This window comes from Trichinella spiralis (assembly GCF_000181795.1).
Source record: "Trichinella spiralis strain ISS 195 chromosome Unknown Scfld5, whole genome shotgun sequence".
In the NCBI taxonomy this organism is placed as follows: Eukaryota; Metazoa; Nematoda; class Enoplea; order Trichinellida; family Trichinellidae; genus Trichinella; species Trichinella spiralis.
The window spans coordinates 2,067,235-2,084,501 of record NW_003526944.1 but is presented as its reverse complement, the minus strand read 5'-3'; the positions used below and the strand labels follow the sequence as shown (position 1 = coordinate 2,084,501).

The 17,267-nt window shown below is 35.9% G+C and overlaps 5 protein-coding genes across 5 annotated transcripts; 4 read left to right on the top strand and 1 right to left on the bottom strand.

The window, feature by feature from the left end:
- Positions 1–117: 117 nt before the first annotated feature.
- Positions 118–557, top strand: Tsp_04126a (hypothetical protein; the record flags this gene model as incomplete). The annotated part of the gene is made up of 1 exon (XM_003374891.1): positions 118–557. A coding segment is annotated over one exon (440 nt), but the record flags the coding sequence as incomplete, so codon positions are not given.
- Positions 558–1,622: 1,065 nt separating this feature from the next.
- Tsp_04125 (parafibromin) lies at positions 1,623–3,089 on the top strand. Its single transcript, XM_003374890.1, has 2 exons — positions 1,623–1,898; positions 2,550–3,089. The coding sequence occupies exons 1-2, from the start codon at positions 1,623–1,625 to the stop codon at positions 3,087–3,089; spliced, it is 816 nt and encodes a 271-aa protein (XP_003374938.1).
- Positions 3,090–3,249: 160 nt separating this feature from the next.
- Positions 3,250–7,884, bottom strand: Tsp_04124 (O-phosphoseryl-tRNA(Sec) selenium transferase). Its single transcript, XM_003374889.1, has 12 exons — positions 7,761–7,884; positions 7,562–7,703; positions 7,009–7,166; positions 6,773–6,931; positions 6,499–6,655; positions 6,272–6,374; positions 5,810–6,197; positions 5,635–5,734; positions 5,355–5,513; positions 4,259–4,430; positions 3,912–4,185; positions 3,250–3,524 (listed from the first exon to the last, which is right to left on the bottom strand). Exons 1-12 carry the CDS (start codon positions 7,882–7,884, stop codon positions 3,250–3,252), a joined length of 2,211 nt encoding a protein of 736 aa, XP_003374937.1.
- A 459-nt stretch (positions 7,885–8,343) lies between these two features.
- On the top strand, positions 8,344–13,879 carry Tsp_04123 (fermitin family protein). The gene is made up of 11 exons (XM_003374888.1): positions 8,344–8,389; positions 8,553–8,729; positions 11,210–11,294; positions 11,352–11,500; positions 11,571–11,839; positions 11,917–12,279; positions 12,343–12,450; positions 12,516–12,691; positions 12,813–12,993; positions 13,057–13,434; positions 13,715–13,879. The coding sequence occupies exons 1-11, from the start codon at positions 8,344–8,346 to the stop codon at positions 13,877–13,879; spliced, it is 2,097 nt and encodes a 698-aa protein (XP_003374936.1).
- A 1,591-nt stretch (positions 13,880–15,470) lies between these two features.
- Tsp_04122 (conserved hypothetical protein) lies at positions 15,471–17,125 on the top strand. The gene is made up of 4 exons (XM_003374887.1): positions 15,471–15,895; positions 16,208–16,322; positions 16,624–16,775; positions 16,903–17,125. Exons 1-4 carry the CDS (start codon positions 15,471–15,473, stop codon positions 17,123–17,125), a joined length of 915 nt encoding a protein of 304 aa, XP_003374935.1.
- Positions 17,126–17,267: the final 142 nt, after the last annotated feature.

Below are 17,267 nucleotides of genomic sequence, written 5' to 3'. Positions count from 1 at the left end.
GCGATGATGATTTTATTTTGAACGGAAAAAATTCTTGTCCATGCGAAGCAACATTCAAGCAATGGTTAAAGGCTCGAAAAATGATGAAATCCGATGCAAATGATGAAGCATTCTCAGTTACTGAAAATGGCGCACTTGCAATGCTGGAAAGTTTGGAAGACACTGAAATAGATGAACGAACGTGCGCAATTAACGATGATGATTTTATTTTTGAACGGGAAAACTCTTGTACATGCGATACGATGTTCAAGCAATGTTTAAATACTCGAGAAATAATGGAATTAATGGAATACAGTGCAAGTAATGAAGCGTTCTCAGCTACTGAAGAATATGCAGTTGAGCAGATGGAAAATTTGGAAGATCCTGGAATTGATGAACGAACGTACAAAATTGACGACGAACATTGTATTTGTGAACACAGGAACTGTTTTGCATGTGATACGGTGTTCAGCAAATGTTCGAAGACTGTGATTGAATACCCTGCAGGTAAAGGTGAAATGACCAAAAGTGAAAATTCTTCTTTTGTTGTGACTAAAGAAAGAGAAGGAAAATACTGATGGTGCATGAAGACTCAGTGAGCTTTAATTCACAATACTATCTGTTTTTATATTATTATAATATTTGAATAACTTTTAATTTGAATTTGAATAACACTTTTTAATGTAATTTTTTTAAATTAAATTGAAATTAGAAGTTATATTTATCATAATAATTGAGATGCGGATGTTAGATGTGTTAGCTAGCTATATTGCACCGTAGCTGCTAAATATGATATGATTTTTAGATTCAGCCGTAGATATGATTTTTATTGTATTTGACAGTATTTATTTTTTTTAATAATTTGAATGGATTTTTAAAAGAATTTCAAAACAGGAGGTCGGTCTATCAAATATTGAATGTTCTATGTCATATTTCTATTTGCATTTCACCTCTCTTATCATTGAATAAATATATCTTATTATTTCGTTTCATTTATATTTTTTCGTCAAATTACTTTGCAATTTTATGGTAGAATTTTTAGTTCTGTGAAAAGAAATATTTATATTTATGATTATTCATAAAGTAATTTATGCCAACAAAACGAGTCACAACGGTGAATCTTGTTCAATGTCAGAATTTCTTGACAAATAAACAGATCATTTTGATTGAATATCGAAATCCAGTTTTTATTATATTTCATTTGTAATCATTATCAAGCGGAAGTATTTTCAAGCTTTCAAATTTTATAAATATGAAAATTGATTAAACATTGTCATCGATAAACGATATGTTTCTTCATTTGCTTTCTTATGCAGGAAAATGTTTAAAAATTCTCTTGTTACTCCTTTTGCTGTTAAGACATAAAAGCAACCATTGTTATTGCTTGAGCTATATGCAATTTTGAATTTATTTTTATGAATGCCAGTTTTCCTTCCAACGCTTCGACGCTTACGTCCCACTTTTCCCTTCACAAGTTTAATAAGAACGTCGGTCATATTCATCGGCTTTACAATAAATCAGGTCAGTAGAAGTATTATTTGGCAGCATTGTATCTGGTGATTTTACTTGCTGTATTTACTTTCTGAGCACAGCATCTTGCATTCGGTTTCATTTCCAGTAGAAAAAATTTTCCATTTGTCAGCATGCTGTTGTTAACCATTCTGATTTTTGCATGTAAACAGTTGATAAGTGTTGATATATTAGTTCTGGGTCAGGCAATGGGTCCTGATGTATCAGGCTTAAATGATCGAGATGCTATGATGGTTAATCTTCTTTATGCAGCTGCTGTTGAAGCGAATCAAGCAAAATCTTCATCACCAATGCAGATGCCGTCATCCAATTTTGACATGACTCAGCATACTGCTACGAAAGTCACGCAGCCATTAGTGCATCCCTCATTAGTTGTACCTCCATTGAGTGTAGGAAGTCTTCCACACCAAGTACAGTCTTCATTACTTGTTCCTCCGTTGTCTACAGGTGAACTTACACAACAAGGGCAACCTTTATCTGCTGTACCTCCGTCAACTACAGGAAGACTTGCACACCAAGGGCAACCTTTATCTGCTGCACCTCCTTTAACCACAGGAACATTTGCACACCAAGTACAGCCTTCATTACTTGTTCCTCCGTTGTCTACAGGTGAACTAACACAACAAAGGCAACTTTTATCTGCTGCACCTCCTTTTACTACAGGAAGACTTACACAACAAGGGCAGCCTTTATCTGCTGTACCTTCGTTAACTACAGGAAGACTTACACAACAAGGGCAACCTTTGTCTGCTGTACCTCCGTCAACTACAGGAAGACTTACACAACAAGGGCAACCTTTATCTGCTGTACCTCCGTCAACTACAGGAAGACTTACGCAGCCAGTGCAATCTTCATCAGTTGTACAGACTTCAACTGCAGACGGGCTTGCAAAACAATTAAAACCTTCATTAATTGCGCCTCCGGTGGTGGCAACTGCGGGAAGAATGACGCAACAAGCGCAAGCAACATCAGCTGTACAGTCGTTAACTTCAAGCAAACTTAATCAAAATTCAAATCGTGTTTCAGTTCAAAGTTTTCAGACGTCACGAATTGGAATTTCCAAATCGAAGCCATCGCCGACAACTACGATTCGAAGAATATATACTCCGGCTCCTGCTACAACGAGGCGTGTAACTTACATAGAAAAAACTCCAGGTATACCTCATTCGGCGATACAACAAGCTGGTAGCTCAGTTTCGACCATGTTTTATCCAGTGTATTCACGGAATGTGCAGCCAGTTTCATCTGCAACATGGAATCCAAGAATAGTACAACAGGTCCAATTTCGAAAAGTCAGACCGATGTCGAATTTTGTGAACATCCCAGCACCTCCATCGTTGCCATCCTATCGACAGCAGCGTGGTCAGGTAAGTGAAAACTCTCGCATATTATCCGGACTGATGTCCGCATCGGATTTGCCCACGCCACCGCCATTGCCATTTCAACTGGACGGTGATCCATCACTTTTTCCGACTCCACCTCCAACAGGATTTCAAAGCGAAGCCACTACGAGAACGGCGAAGTTACCACCAAGAAATCCTTTCCAGCAAATTGTAGCCAAATCACCACTTTGGAAGTGAATCTGCTGATCTCATTCGTTCGAATTGGAACTTCTTTTGTAAACATGCGCAAAGTTATTACAATTGTTACATTTGTACGTTGAAATTCAGTTGAATTCTTTGCAAAAATGAATACAAAAATACAGTGTCTTTTTATTTATATTTGTAATTCGTTATTGAATTAAAAATCAAATCTGACATTCATAGGTCGAATTCTCATCACCGTTTTAACAATATGTTTTAGTCCTTGATTTCTTGTACGCCAAAATATGCCTTCAATGTATGGCGTGCTCGGGCTTGACTGCAATGGAAGATTCAGAGTTCCTTCAGGCCGACATTGTAAATTCATCCACCACCCGGTCTGCCAGTAAGAAGCACACTGAATTACTGGCATCGCGCTGTTATCATTGTCGTAAGTGGCAAACACTCTGCCACGACTTGACAGAAAATTATCATCTGTAAAATGAATGAAAATAATTAAATGTTCAAATGTTTAAAATTATTTTGATAATTAATTGAAAAAGAATTCAGAGAGCTTCAGGAAAAATTGACAAAATACAATTTGTCAGTTCTAATTCTTTGATAATTTTCTAATTATTGAACTTGAAAATCACTATCCTGTAATTAATGTATTCACTTCCATCGTATGAACAGAGTAATGGAGTGGTGATTTGAAATTGTTGAAATCGGTAGTGGAAAAAGTCAAAATGAAGAACAGAAACATGCAAGGCGATTTGAATAAATTTACATGGAATTGGTAGAGTTATTGGATTTGTTTCAGTGGTGGCATTGTGTCAAATTATCAGTTACTGGTGGAAGAGAGAAAAAGCGAAGAAAGCTCACATTTGCTCGAGCCCTTGTAAATGCCCAAAAGCAAGAGGTAGCGTTCGTATTCAGAGGCGACGTAGAAATGTGTCCAACAGTCGACGTGAATTTCATTTCCGTCGTCGAGCAGCTCAACGCAGAGCTTCAAGCCGCCGTTTCGGAGTCGGTAGTTGCTGATCTGGTGCAAATATTCATTGCCGATCCAGAAATTATTTTCATCGCCAAATCCGTCCCTGTACTCGGCCCAGTTTCCGTTGAAATCCACAAGCGGATTTTCACGCCTTTGGATAATCTGCAAAGTGGTTGAATATTTGTGCAAATGATCACGACAAAGTGTACGGCAAAGTGAACAGTGAACCACCAACCGTCCATCCGCCTCCGTCGGTCTCCAAATCACAGCGGACCATCTTTGAACAGCCAAGCTTTCCTGTGCCGCAGGCTAAGCACGCAGAACACGGAACGTCGACCATGAAAAATCCTCCAGGTAATAATGGAAGTTGTTGCTTTTGCACATCATAGCAGTCTCGAACGGCACCACTTGAAACACCTAATTATTGTGTTGTTTTTGTATTACAAATCTTTTTTGATCGTAGAAATTAGTTAACAGATATTTATGATTAACAATTATTTTATTTTTTTACAAAGCGTTGGCTAAGTTTCTTATACGATAGTCCAGTGTATAGTGAAAATTTGCAACCAAATCAGCTAAATGAGCGGAAGTTTTGTTTCAGTAGTTTTGTTGAACATGTATTGGCCAGTTGTTTGTAACGAAAAATGAAAACGTTACCTGAGAGGACGACAACCACAGCCAACATGCAGAACCACGCCATAATCATCGATGATGGTAAGCTGCATTCGATCTTTCAAATTTTACTTGGATTTTTTTTCCAAAAAAGAAAGACAGAAATTAATGGTAATTCGAATACATCTGATAATTGAAACGCGTATTGCTACTGACAGGCTGGCGCTTTTCATGAAAAAAAATTGCATAGGTTAAAAGTCAGGTTTATCTGGAATTTTTTGTTTGCTAGAAAAAAATATATTTCCATAATTTGACATGCGCAGTTAGGTTGATCGAAAAGCATCAATCAACACTACAAAGTAACACGTGTCGATGCAGTTTTTTTTTCTTTGTTAAGCTTAATGAAATGCGTGCTAGGTACTGGTTTTTTGCTTTCATTTTGTGCTTTATTATTTATTTATGCGGTTTTTCATTTCATTTTTATTTAGTTATTATTAGATAATTTTAGTTTTTTTTAATTGGGTGTGATCAATATTCGCGAATTCGCGATGGATGCAATGTTCACAGTTACCGTACAGTTGTTCAATGTAGTGGATGTGAAATTTTACTAAGTTGCCCAAAATGCGCAAAGTCAGTCGTCACTCACAGATATATGGATAGTGGAAAAATGAAATCAGGGAATATTTTTTTCTTCGATTTTTTTCATCAGCTCTGCATACGTGGATTCCAACGTCGACAAGAATCGTTCGATTTCATGCAACTGCATTCCAATTGCTGCTGCTGCGTTGAAATAATGACGTCGCATAATAGACGAATGCGCGCCCCAATTTTTGAATTCAATCCCTTCTATAATTTTATTCACACCGGCCGGTACAACTCTGAAAAAAAATTAACAAAAAAAGAAAAAAAGACTCAGGACCAAAAAAAATATATATCTATATTATGTATACAATCGTTGTTATTGTTATAATAGTGATTATTGAAGATGTTTATTTCTACCTCGCTCCGGTCACATTTCGAGAAAATAGCATCGAACCAAGACGAGTGATTTCATTGATGTCGTCGTTGCATTTCTCTGCCAACCTGTCCAAGCTGACAGCTAGAGAAAAAAAACATTTGCCAATTTGAACAAAATTGAAGAAAAATTAACTCTCTATCCGTCTGTATATTTTACCAATGGAAATGTTATTTTTTGGACAATTGATTATCTGCTCGTTGGTTTTCGCTGCCCATGCTTGTAGACCGGCATGGAGTTGTTGAAAATGACCAACACGTGCTGAACGCATGGACTGATATTGCCGTTCACCCATTGCGAGCATGGTTGTCAAGAAATCCATGCTTACTGAAGCTGAAGCACGTCCTGCATTATAACAACAACGACAAATTACGGATCTAACATTAGAACGGATTGTTGTCAACATGTAGAACAAACCAGGATATAGTTTCGACAAAGAGTCGACAATTTCCGGCTTGAAACCACCGACTATGCTACCACCTACGGGCATCATGAAATTTTTATCTACCGACTGAACAAACAGATCCACTCTGCCTCGGCGATTTGCCTGGTTGGAAATTTGAAAAAATGATGAAGCGAAATCATTTCGAACAGCTACTTGAATTTATGAACAACAATTACTTGGTCAAGGGCAGAACACAGCTTTGAAGACTGTAAACCGTAAGCGTTATTCACCAGATGTGGAATGTCAAATTGATCACACAGTTCAGATACAAGCTCGATGCTGAATTGAAGAACAATTGGAAATTTGAATAGATTCGGATTTACACGAAACTTTTAGATTTTATGTTAAACAACAACAACAAAAAAAAGAAAATTCCACGAATCATATCATCATCTTGTCGTACTTGTCTGGAGAACGAGGAGCAAAGCAGCTAGTGGTGGTGATTATGCAGAGAACATTTTCAGGATTTAAGACTTCAACCGTTTCTTGCATCAGTGGTACATTTGTACAAAGGCGATCGTGCTGGTATATTTGTTCCACAACGTGTAGCGTTAAACCTTCTGCAAAGAGCAAATTACTTGTAACATGGTCCTTGATAACTCATTTTTATCAAAATGAATCCTCTTTTTTGCAAACTTTTCAAATCTGTTTTAAATGACCGGTCAGAATAGTTATACCGATAGCTGTGATGCACTTGATGCAAGATTTTTGATCAACTCTGGACCATATTACATGAGTAGCTTGAGGTCTTGCTTTCCGAAAATTCATCAGACAAAGAGTCATTGCCATTCCAGTTGCTACAGGAATAATTATGCATTTTTTACATTTAGATATACCTTAAATTTTGAATTATTTCAGATCAATTCGTTCAAATTTGAAAACCAGTTCATTCATTCATTGAAAATTGATTTACCTGAAATATGGATAACACTAAGAGCGAGAGCATTCGATAGCATATTCAACAATGAAGAGCCCAAAGCTTTTGGTTGCAATTCTGCAAGATCACCGGAGCGACCAATTCCATGTATCATTCTGACATCAAAAAGCGCGATTAGCTCAGGTAAGAATGCTCTAACATTTTTTTGATGATTCGTGATGTTTAGAATGATACAGAATTTTGTATAAATAAGTTTAAAGTTACAAATAGTAAAATCAGTCAAAATTTAGTAATAATAATAATAATAAATTCGGATTTGCTTCAAAATGCGAATTTTAACATAAATATTTTGAGAGTACCTGAATATCATTTGTAATATTGTAGATTAGTAATCGATGTGTTCTGTCGCTTTAAACTTTTTCTAACATTATTATTTATTATTCAAACTTAGAAATATCAATTCAAATTAAAAATATGTTTAATTCACAATTAATGTTAAACAGAATTGTTAAACAGTTTTTACGACAACGTACCAAAACTGAACAACTTGATGAAATAGAAATAGGAAATAAATTAAAAACTGTTCTACCCATAATTGCGGCGTTTCACAATAGCGGAAAAAACTCGTCCTTCGCGTTCCCCAACACCGCTGACTTTGTAAAAATTATTCGAATCCATTGAAGCGAGCAGGTTTAAAAGAGCTTCAATGTCGCTATCTTCCCAAGCATCCTCTGGAATTCTACGCTAAAATAAAAGTAACGTGTAAACTATAAATGCTCCGAAAACACTTTGTATTGCCTGTATTAGGACATGATTCAGTCTCCTTTGCCGTGCGCGGATTGCATCTTCTGCTCTGCTTTGATAATGAGAAGGTAGCATGTCGCTTAACAATTTCCAGAAATTTGTATCCATGATGCTGAAAAATAAAATTGTTTCTTGTAAGTAAGTTAAAGTAAGGTGATCGTGCTGCTGGGTAACAAATTCAACCCGTTAAAATTTATATCAAAATTAAAATACGTGTAAATTGATTGACAGGACTAAGATGTATTCCAATGAATCGTCGTCGTAGCAATAGTATAAAATTGAATGCTATATTCCGCTTCTGCTATACTTCATTCACCTTCCTTGTAATTTACACCGCTTTTTCTAAAATAAAAAAAACTTTATTGAAATATTTCATTTTATATTTCACCTCAAAAATATAGGGCATTCATTTTGATGATTTTACTTGTGAAAATTGTTGTGAAATCTAATAATATAGTAGGTTTTATAATGTATAAATAACAACTAATATATTTAATGAAATGAAATTGAAATAAACAAATAATTTATGCAAAAATCAATTACTTTTAAAAATTACAGTAAAACAAAATGAAATGCAGGCAAGTTTATAAGATGAGTTACAGTAGCTCATCAGGTGTGGCCAGTTGACATTAGTCAGAAAGCTTCGCTGCCATATAACGTTTCACGCATATCTGATTGCACGATTGGACATTTCTGGTTTTCCTGTCATGATTCGACATTGTAACTATTTGCTTTCCATTTTCGGTTGCTCTCTTTTAGCAGAGTTTGTTTTTAAGCGCAGGGAACCGCGGCTCCGCCTCGGCCGATGGCGATGATGTCCAACGGGCCGGTAGTTAGTGATGGTACTTGGGTGTTGACCATCTATGTGACGGATTTGAACATCAGGCGACAGTTTCGCGTCAAAGGCGACATGCACATTGGTGGCGTTATGCTACGTCTTGTCGAAGATTTAGGTAATCGTTCAATTTGTTTGACTTTGAATTTTATTTTATAAAAGTAATAGTCCTTATTTATTTGGAAAGAATTTTGTTGAAAAGAATTTGAATTCTATTTTTAAATATACGCATTTTTTAATATTTCAACATTTGCTTTTTTTTCGTTGCTTTGACGCACGTACTCCGGAAATTTGTTTTTTTTTCTTCTTTTCAATGACTCTCCTCAGCAGGGTAGTTGCATACTGGGCCTAAGCTGTCCGCAAATATTGGATCAGCAGCGTTCATTAAAGAATGAAGTGTTGTTGCAGTTTATTTGCTTTTTCATTAGTTTTGAATAATTTGCGGTACGTTCCACTGCAACTTCACTGCCAACTTGTTCTGCTGATTATAACAGCAACGCTTGTTGTGGACTTTTTTTATACCAGTAAATGTTTACTGAAAATTTGAACGTTTAAACAACGAACTTTGTCATCGCTTGCGTCGTTGATGTTGGTAGTCGTAAGAAAGCATCACGCACGCTATTCAAGCTTGGCGTGGGTTTTCGCCAGACGCGCCTACGTTAGCCTCTGCTTTGTTTCTGGTGCGTTCAGATTTATTGCTGCCGTTCAGTGCGTAGAGAAAGCGAGAGAGAGAGAGAAAGAGAGAAGCTTGTTTTATTGAAAAGCTGCACGCTTTTCCCACTTAGCTTAGCAAAGGATGAACAACGACAACGGCGGCAGCTGGTCGTTGTTTTCTACGCGTGCGTTTCGTTGCAAATTTTCCCTTTACTAGCTACTCCATGCAAACTGGCGGCATTGGTTTATTATTATTATTATTATAATTAGCTCACTCGTGTAGCTTTGCCAGAAGCTGTTTATCAAAGATCAGCAGCGAAGGATAGGTAGCGTGTGGATGGCAATGTAGGTTTTTTCGTGGTTTTGTTCTCAAAAATTGAAATTTCCATAAACGAACTGGAATTCAGAGAATTTTGCTCAACCATCTGATCTGTTCGATTCGAAATGCAAACCTGTCTCAATTGAAAAATTGGTTCTGCTTTCAGCATGCGTTACATTGTAGCGTTTAATTGACTCGTCAACTTTGTATACGGGACACGTCAAAGTTCAATTCAATCATTGTACAGTATATTATCCGGTTGAACAGTTTCAGTTGATGAAACAATCAACCCAAAACTGCACGTTCATACATGTTCTTAAGCTTTACAAAACAGTTTACCAGCTGCGTAAAAATGCCCCATCAGGCAGTTTTTTCAATTGATGAATTTATTTAACAGTTTTTTCTTTCTACTGTTTTTGTACTTGACTAATAATTGTACTGTAGTCATGGAAAAGAATACAAAAGTTATTTTTTTAAAAATTACCTTCCTTTTTGTTTGCATCGGTTGTTGAAAATAAATTATTAGCGGTTGAATTAAATTTGATATACGTCGAAATTTTTGATCGATTTTTCATAGCTTTATTCGTCCAGTCTGTTCATTTAGTATAGTGTTGAAATTGTATAGCTATTGACGCATCGACTTAATTGCTATTTTGAAAACTGTGAAGATAGGTCTAAACGCGTGACAATTGCATTTAACGGTTGCGATAAATTTTAGTCAAATAGCATGACGTTCATTACTTCTTGCTTTTTGTGTATCATCTTAGCTTTTGATGTTGATTTTGAAATTGAAAACGCTCAACCGTCGAATGTATCGAATTTTTTCGCTTGAATTTGAACGTCAATTGTTGTTGAACGTCCGTTCAAAATTTGTACATAAAAAATCGAATTTTACACTCCTATAGCATTGCATAGCGATGAATTTGCCAATATTCAGTAATTTATAATGTACATTTTGCACGATATATATGTTGAATGTGCGTGTGAAATTAAATTTATTATATTCAGATGTAGTAGTAGTAGTAGTAGTAGTAACAGCTGGGGCTTGTTGTTTAACTTATTGCTTTTTAATATTAATTCACGAAATTAATGTGAACTTTGAATTTTTATTCCAATGCAAAATGACACGATTATGTTTATAAATTGTTAAACTTGCTTGTAAATTTTCATTTGTGTAAAATTTATAAGTTAAACTGCCCAAATAGGCACTTTTAGAGTTGGTAGAGCTGAAAGAGTTGAAAGTAAAATTGTCGCTTTCTTGAGCACTTTGAATTGTTGTTAAAAAACTGCGAAAGTGATCAAGCATTTATTTGTAAATTGAGTTGAAATTTGCAACATGAGAATATGCAATGCGTTAGCATGTGTTTTATTGCTGATCTCGAAAGAATAAGTCTAAAGGTCATGACAGCGCTTCCAGTTGAGCGTAGACATAAAATGGCAGATGCTCATTGCAGTATATGCTTTCAAATTTTCTAGGTCAAAGGTTACGCGTTACGGTGATGACATTCTTTTTCTATTTTTAATTAAACAAAGCTTCAAGCAAGCAATTATTTTTCTTTTGAAAATTTTATACTTTTAATTCGTTTTTCAAATTTGAAATATTTATAATAAATGTGAATTTTTAGATATAACTCGTGATTGGTCTGATCATGCATTGTGGTGGCCGCAAAAGTATCGTTGGCTTACTCACACTCGCTCAACGCTTGATCAGTATATTTGATGCATATTTTTTTTCTCACATTGTTTGTTCAACTTATTCCTCATTAGATATGGCGTTGCCGCTGATTCAATGCTACAGTTTACGCCAATGCATAAACTGGCTCGAATTCAATTACCCGACTTGCAGTGCATCACCATGCGGGTCGATTTTAGCGTGCCAGTGTTTAATGCTGTTATACAACTGTGCAAAGAGTTGGGTATGAAAATGAATAAATAAATAAATATTTATTTATTGAAATAACTTTATTTTTCAAAATTCAATTGTAGGAATAAGACACCCGGAAGAGTTGTCTTTGAAACGGAGCATTGAACCAGATTTTCTGAGCAAAGGATATCCTCATGCTTTGGAAAAAAGGGCTAGCATGAGTAACATAAGCCAGAAACGAAGTACAAGTCATTCGTATTCGGCGCACAATTTGTCTCTTCCAAATCCAGAGCCAGAAACGCGCCAACATTATCCGGTGACAATGAACAGTTCGTTGCATTCAATTCAACATGCTTCTTCATCCCTTTCTCCTGCATCCAAGCATGCCATTGTAAGAGAAAAAAATTGATTTTTTTTCATTCCTATTATGCATATTGTTGTTGTTTTGTATATATCCGCTTTCTGCAGAATGGCATGTCGACACCTTATGTGCTGAATGTGACCCAGTCGAACTCGTCGGATTGGGCCAACAGTAGCAACAACGGCTTGCAAGAGTCGTACATCCCGCCGTCGAAAGCGTACGAGTCGACGTTGTTGCACGAAACGTCCGGAAGTCAAGAAAATTTCGACCAAACGTTGGTGAACAGTCCACCAGTGTTGGCGCCGGGCATTTTGAACGGTCTGTTCAGGCCGAAAAATTTTGCCCAAAAAGCGGCCCTCAACCAAGGATGGTTGGATTCGAGTCGATCATTGCTCGAACAGGGCATTGTTGAACATCAGCTCATTTTGTTGCGATTTAAATTTCTTTCATTTTTCGACCTGAATCCCAAGGTAGTAGAATAGTAGGGTGGTTTTTTTTTCAATCGTCATTTTAATCACATTTATCGATTTCAGTATGATCCTGTACGAATAAATCAAATCTATGAACAGGCCAAGTGGGCTATTCTTTTGGAAGAAGTCGACTGTACCGAAGAAGAAGCGTTCATGTTTGCTGCTCTGCAAGTATGAATGAATATTGTTGTTCGGATTTGGTGTGATTTTTGTTTTATTGTTCTTTTTTTTTCCAGTTGCAAGTTCAACTTAGAGCTGAACGTAAAGCAGAAGAAGGAACAGACAGCGCAGTGAACGACGTCGATGTGATGCTGAACGAGCTCGAGAGTTCGTTGCAAATTTCATCTTTTCAACGTCATGGAAACGATATCACATCTGTGCCAGAATTGTGCGACTATTTGAGATTTTTCAGGTATTTTATTTACATTTTGTGAATATTTTTGAATGATCAAAATCAAAAAAATAATAAATAAATTTTTTAGACCGAAAAAGATAAATTTGAAAGGCTGGAGACGTGCCTATTTTGTCTTCAGAGATTTGTACATATCTTGGTATTCTTCGTCATCGGAAAGTCACGGCCAGCCGCTTGGTAGAATCTATTTGAAAGGCTGTGAAGTTAGTCATGAAGTAAATCTACCGGAAAACAAATATTCATTGAGATTGTTAATTCCATCTGCGGAAGGCATGTCGGAATTTTGGATTCGTTGTGATACGGTCAGTACACATATAAATAAATAAATGAATATGTATTTATTCATTTGTCTTTGTTTTCTTCAGGAATATCAGTATGCGCGTTGGCTTTCCGCTTGCAAGTTAGCGGTGAAAGGGAAAACAATGGCCGATTCATCTTATATAGCAGAAGTGGAAAACATTCGTCGATTGCTGGACATGCAACATCCGATTGCCAGCCACACCAGTAGTCACGGTAATTCGATTACCGTACCACCGATTGATTTGACGCCTGAAGAATTTTTACCAATGAAATATGCAAAACGCATGCGCACTAGACAATCTCTTGTGCAAAGAATTCTCGAAGCTCATCAAAATGTCAATCACTTGTCACTGAATGACACTAAGCTGCAGTACATCCGCGCCTGGCAAGCGTTGCCCGAATTCGGAATCCACTATTTTGTTGTTCGTTTCAGACACAAGCCTGTAAATGATTGTTTTGCTGTTTCTTCTTTTTTCTTTTAATTCATATATATCTATCTTTTTTCTTCATTTATACACATATAGGAACTGATAGCCATTGCTTACAACCGTATCATCCGTATGAATTTCGAGACAGGTGATTCACTTAAGACGTGGCGTTTCAGTAGTATGAAGCGATGGCATGTAAATTGGGAAATCAAACGACTTTACGTATGCTATAATTAATTTTCACTTTTTACTTAAATGTTTGATGATTATTTTTCGAAAAAAAAATTTGTTGTAGATACAATTTGAAGATGAGAATGTGGAATTCAGTTGCTTGTCAGCGGATTGCAAAGTTCCGCATGAATTTATCGGCGGCTACATATTCTGTTCTATGCGATCGAAAGATCAGACTCAGTGCTTGAATGAGGAATTGTTTCACAAGCTTACCAGTGGCTGGGCCTGATAGCAAGCGAAGTTTCAGCTGCTTTTGTTTTCTCACAAAATAGTTAACAAGTAACTTTGTGCCAGTTTTACCGACCGACGTTATGCTCATCATCATTTACAATTTTATACCTACACGTATATATACACATACATACATACGTACATACATGCATACACATACTCACGCTTTGTAATGTATAATGTACATGTGTTTGTGTGCGTGAGTATGAATTTTCATTTTTAATTGTAATAATCTAAATTTGCTGCATTTTTGAATGAATAATGGCGACAACCTGTATTCGCAGTGGCGGAGTGTTTGCTTTTGCAAGAAAATTGTTTTACCGCTCATTATGGTAGAGTAATTTCAGTTTATTAATAAGCAGATTCCTTTCTTTGTCGAAGGAAGGAATGTGATGTTTAATTTTCCACATTTGATCTGTCTGCATAATTTTTTTTAGAAGAATAAGTTTTTAATTTATTATTCTCTGCTTTTGTATTCGAAGTACGGTTTGTTCTACTGTTGAGAATGAATACTTGAATACAAAATTCTATTTTGAATGATGATGCCTTTAATCTTAATCTTCTTCTGCGAATCATCTTGTTGTCTCGATGCTTTTTAGCTGCAGAATTTACTAGCGACACTGAATAAATATGGAAAAAGAACAATTTCTCCTTCCTTTTCAGCAACGACTCTGCAGAAGAACGAACCCACAACAGTTGAAGAGCTTTGATATTATTAAAATTGAAATTTATTTACACAGTCGTTTTTCTACTGTTATAGCTTGTTCGCATTTTTTTGATTGGCGTAAAGGTGAGAATAGCGTTGATAACAAGTATATCATTAATTTAAATAAAGAAATGGGCAAGAAAATTTTTTTCTTCTAATAAATGAAAGTTGCTTTCGGTATGATTTTTTAAATTATATTAATGTTTATTTGTTTTTGTTTTTCAGATTCCACAACAGTTTTTCCCAATAAACTGTAAAGGAAGTAACTAGGACGAGAGAATCACGAAAAATCTTTATTAAGTAAGATATTGCCTGCGAATCAAGAAAAAAAATATTTTGAAAATTTCTTTTTGGCAGGATTACTGTAAGTGATGCAGCACAGTCAGTTGCATGTGAAATTTTCTATTTAGGGGGAGGGGGATATACGTTGAATAATAATAGTAATCAAGCATACGTCGTTTATTTATTCAGCTTTTAAGTATTTCTTCTGACTGGCAAATCAGTCGGGGGAATCAAGACGACTGTTTGCGTTGTTTGCCAATATGGGGAGTTTGCACCATTTTACTGCATTTACAACTGAAATTACGCATCACAGATTCGGTCGTATTTTTTCTTCTCGCATCACTTGGCGACGTCTTTCCATTGTTATTCAGTGTTTACCTGCTGCTCTGCGTAGGGAGTTTTCTTTTTTTAATCATCTCCCTATAGCTGTATTCTTCCAGTGATCATGTGGAAAAACAAATCGAATGAAAATTTAACAAAGTAAAGTATTTACTTGTATATTTATTTTTTTTGATCGTTCGAAATTTCCATACGTTCAGGATAATTATTTAATTTATTAAATTAAGTAATAAATAAGTAAATTTGATTAAGGGCAAAGTCGATGCAGAGTGTTGTTGTTTTGAACGACGTTGAAAACCAGCAGCCCCTGGACGTGCACGAAGTGGCCGAACAGTTGCAATTGATCAGCCGGGAGATCGACAACTACAAAATCCCGGATATTTTGTTGAACCATCGTTCCGAGGGTGGCAAATTTGACCGGGCACAAATTCCAACGGTGACCAATTACAACAGTTCAACGCTGGCCGAAAAGTTGGAGCCGACGCATTTCCGTCGGGCGCTTCTGCTCAGCTACATGAAACGTCACCCGGAAGTGTTGCGCAGCCTGGGCATGCGTTTGCCGGTGCATTTGCAGAACGAAAAATGCGAACTGCCGGCAAGATTCGTCGTCGAACTTTGCTTGATCGACTGCACCAGTTTTCTGGACGAGGATCATCAAAAAGCAGAACAAAGCAGCAAATCAGCAAAGTAAGTAAACAGATCCCATTTCATTCTTTCAAATCACAAACACCGAATATATTTCAATTCATTATTTGTTTGCTCATTATTGTCCGTCTTATTTTTATTTGGTAATTATCTCTCTGCTACAGATATTTCAATCTGATACGTACATATTTTTTTCAATACAGTCCAATAATGATAATAAGGTACAATGGCACGGAAAAAATTTTTGTTCACTTAATCTTTTATTTATATTTAACAATTAAAAAAGTATATATTTAGACGTTGTGTTCAACGATCATCATTTAAACAAAAAGAAAATATTAACAAAGCTGGCAGCTATTCTTTGGAAAAATTAGATAACATCTCTACAGGAGCACACTCAGATCCGTCGTTCGCATCTTCTGTTTTTTTGAAAAATTTCAAGACTTTTAAACAAATTGAAGAAAATGCGGTATGATATTCGCATATATGTTTACGTCGATTAACACTTTTCAAGCATTCAAATAGATTGCTGCTTTTCACATTTTATAAGCGTTGTATAATATAGTTCAATGATGAATGTTTTGCTGTTGTTAAAATAATTTCAATTTGCCTCGACGATGATTCAAACATAGCATTGATATATTTTCGATGTTATCTCGGTTGCATGCTATGTTTGAAATTCATCGAGAATATAAATTTTCGACAATTTTAAATTCAATCAGCAGAATACTGTGAAAGAGTTTGTTTTTATACTAGAAAGAAGTTTTTAGAATAACAACGCAAATGCGCGTTCACATCAGTCGGTTAAAGCCCAACCTGATAAACGTTCAGCTTGCGGTTCTACGGTTGATAAAAATGCTGACGTTCGTAGAGAATTTTCTCCTGCAAAATCAGCGTATATTTTTGGCGGAGCATCGGAGAGGTAGGTAGAGGATGCATTCTGTGTGCAGTTGTTGTTTTATTATTTGATAATTTTTTTGTTTATTAATAATCATTAGCTCATTGTTCACTGAAATGTGTACAATAAAGACGAAAAAATTTCATTTTAGATACATTCCAACGATAAATATTATACCGGCCGAACCAACGCATTCGGATAGTCGTCATTTGGCAAAGACACTCTACGGATACAATTCATTCAGTAATGCTGTTCGAAGACGATCAGAAAAATGTCGTAATATTAAACTATCAGAAAATTCTGAGGCTTTTGGAAATTATCTGATACGACGGGAAATTGAACACTATTTATCTAGAGAGGAAGAACTCAAGTAATCGCTTTAAGCTGGTGGAAAAATGGTTTCACTCACTTAATTTTATTATAAAGCGTTCGGGTTGAATAAATTTATTGTACGAATTATAATTTAGGGCTCGTTATGACGATTTGAGACGTCAAAAGCACTAAAAAGAAATTATT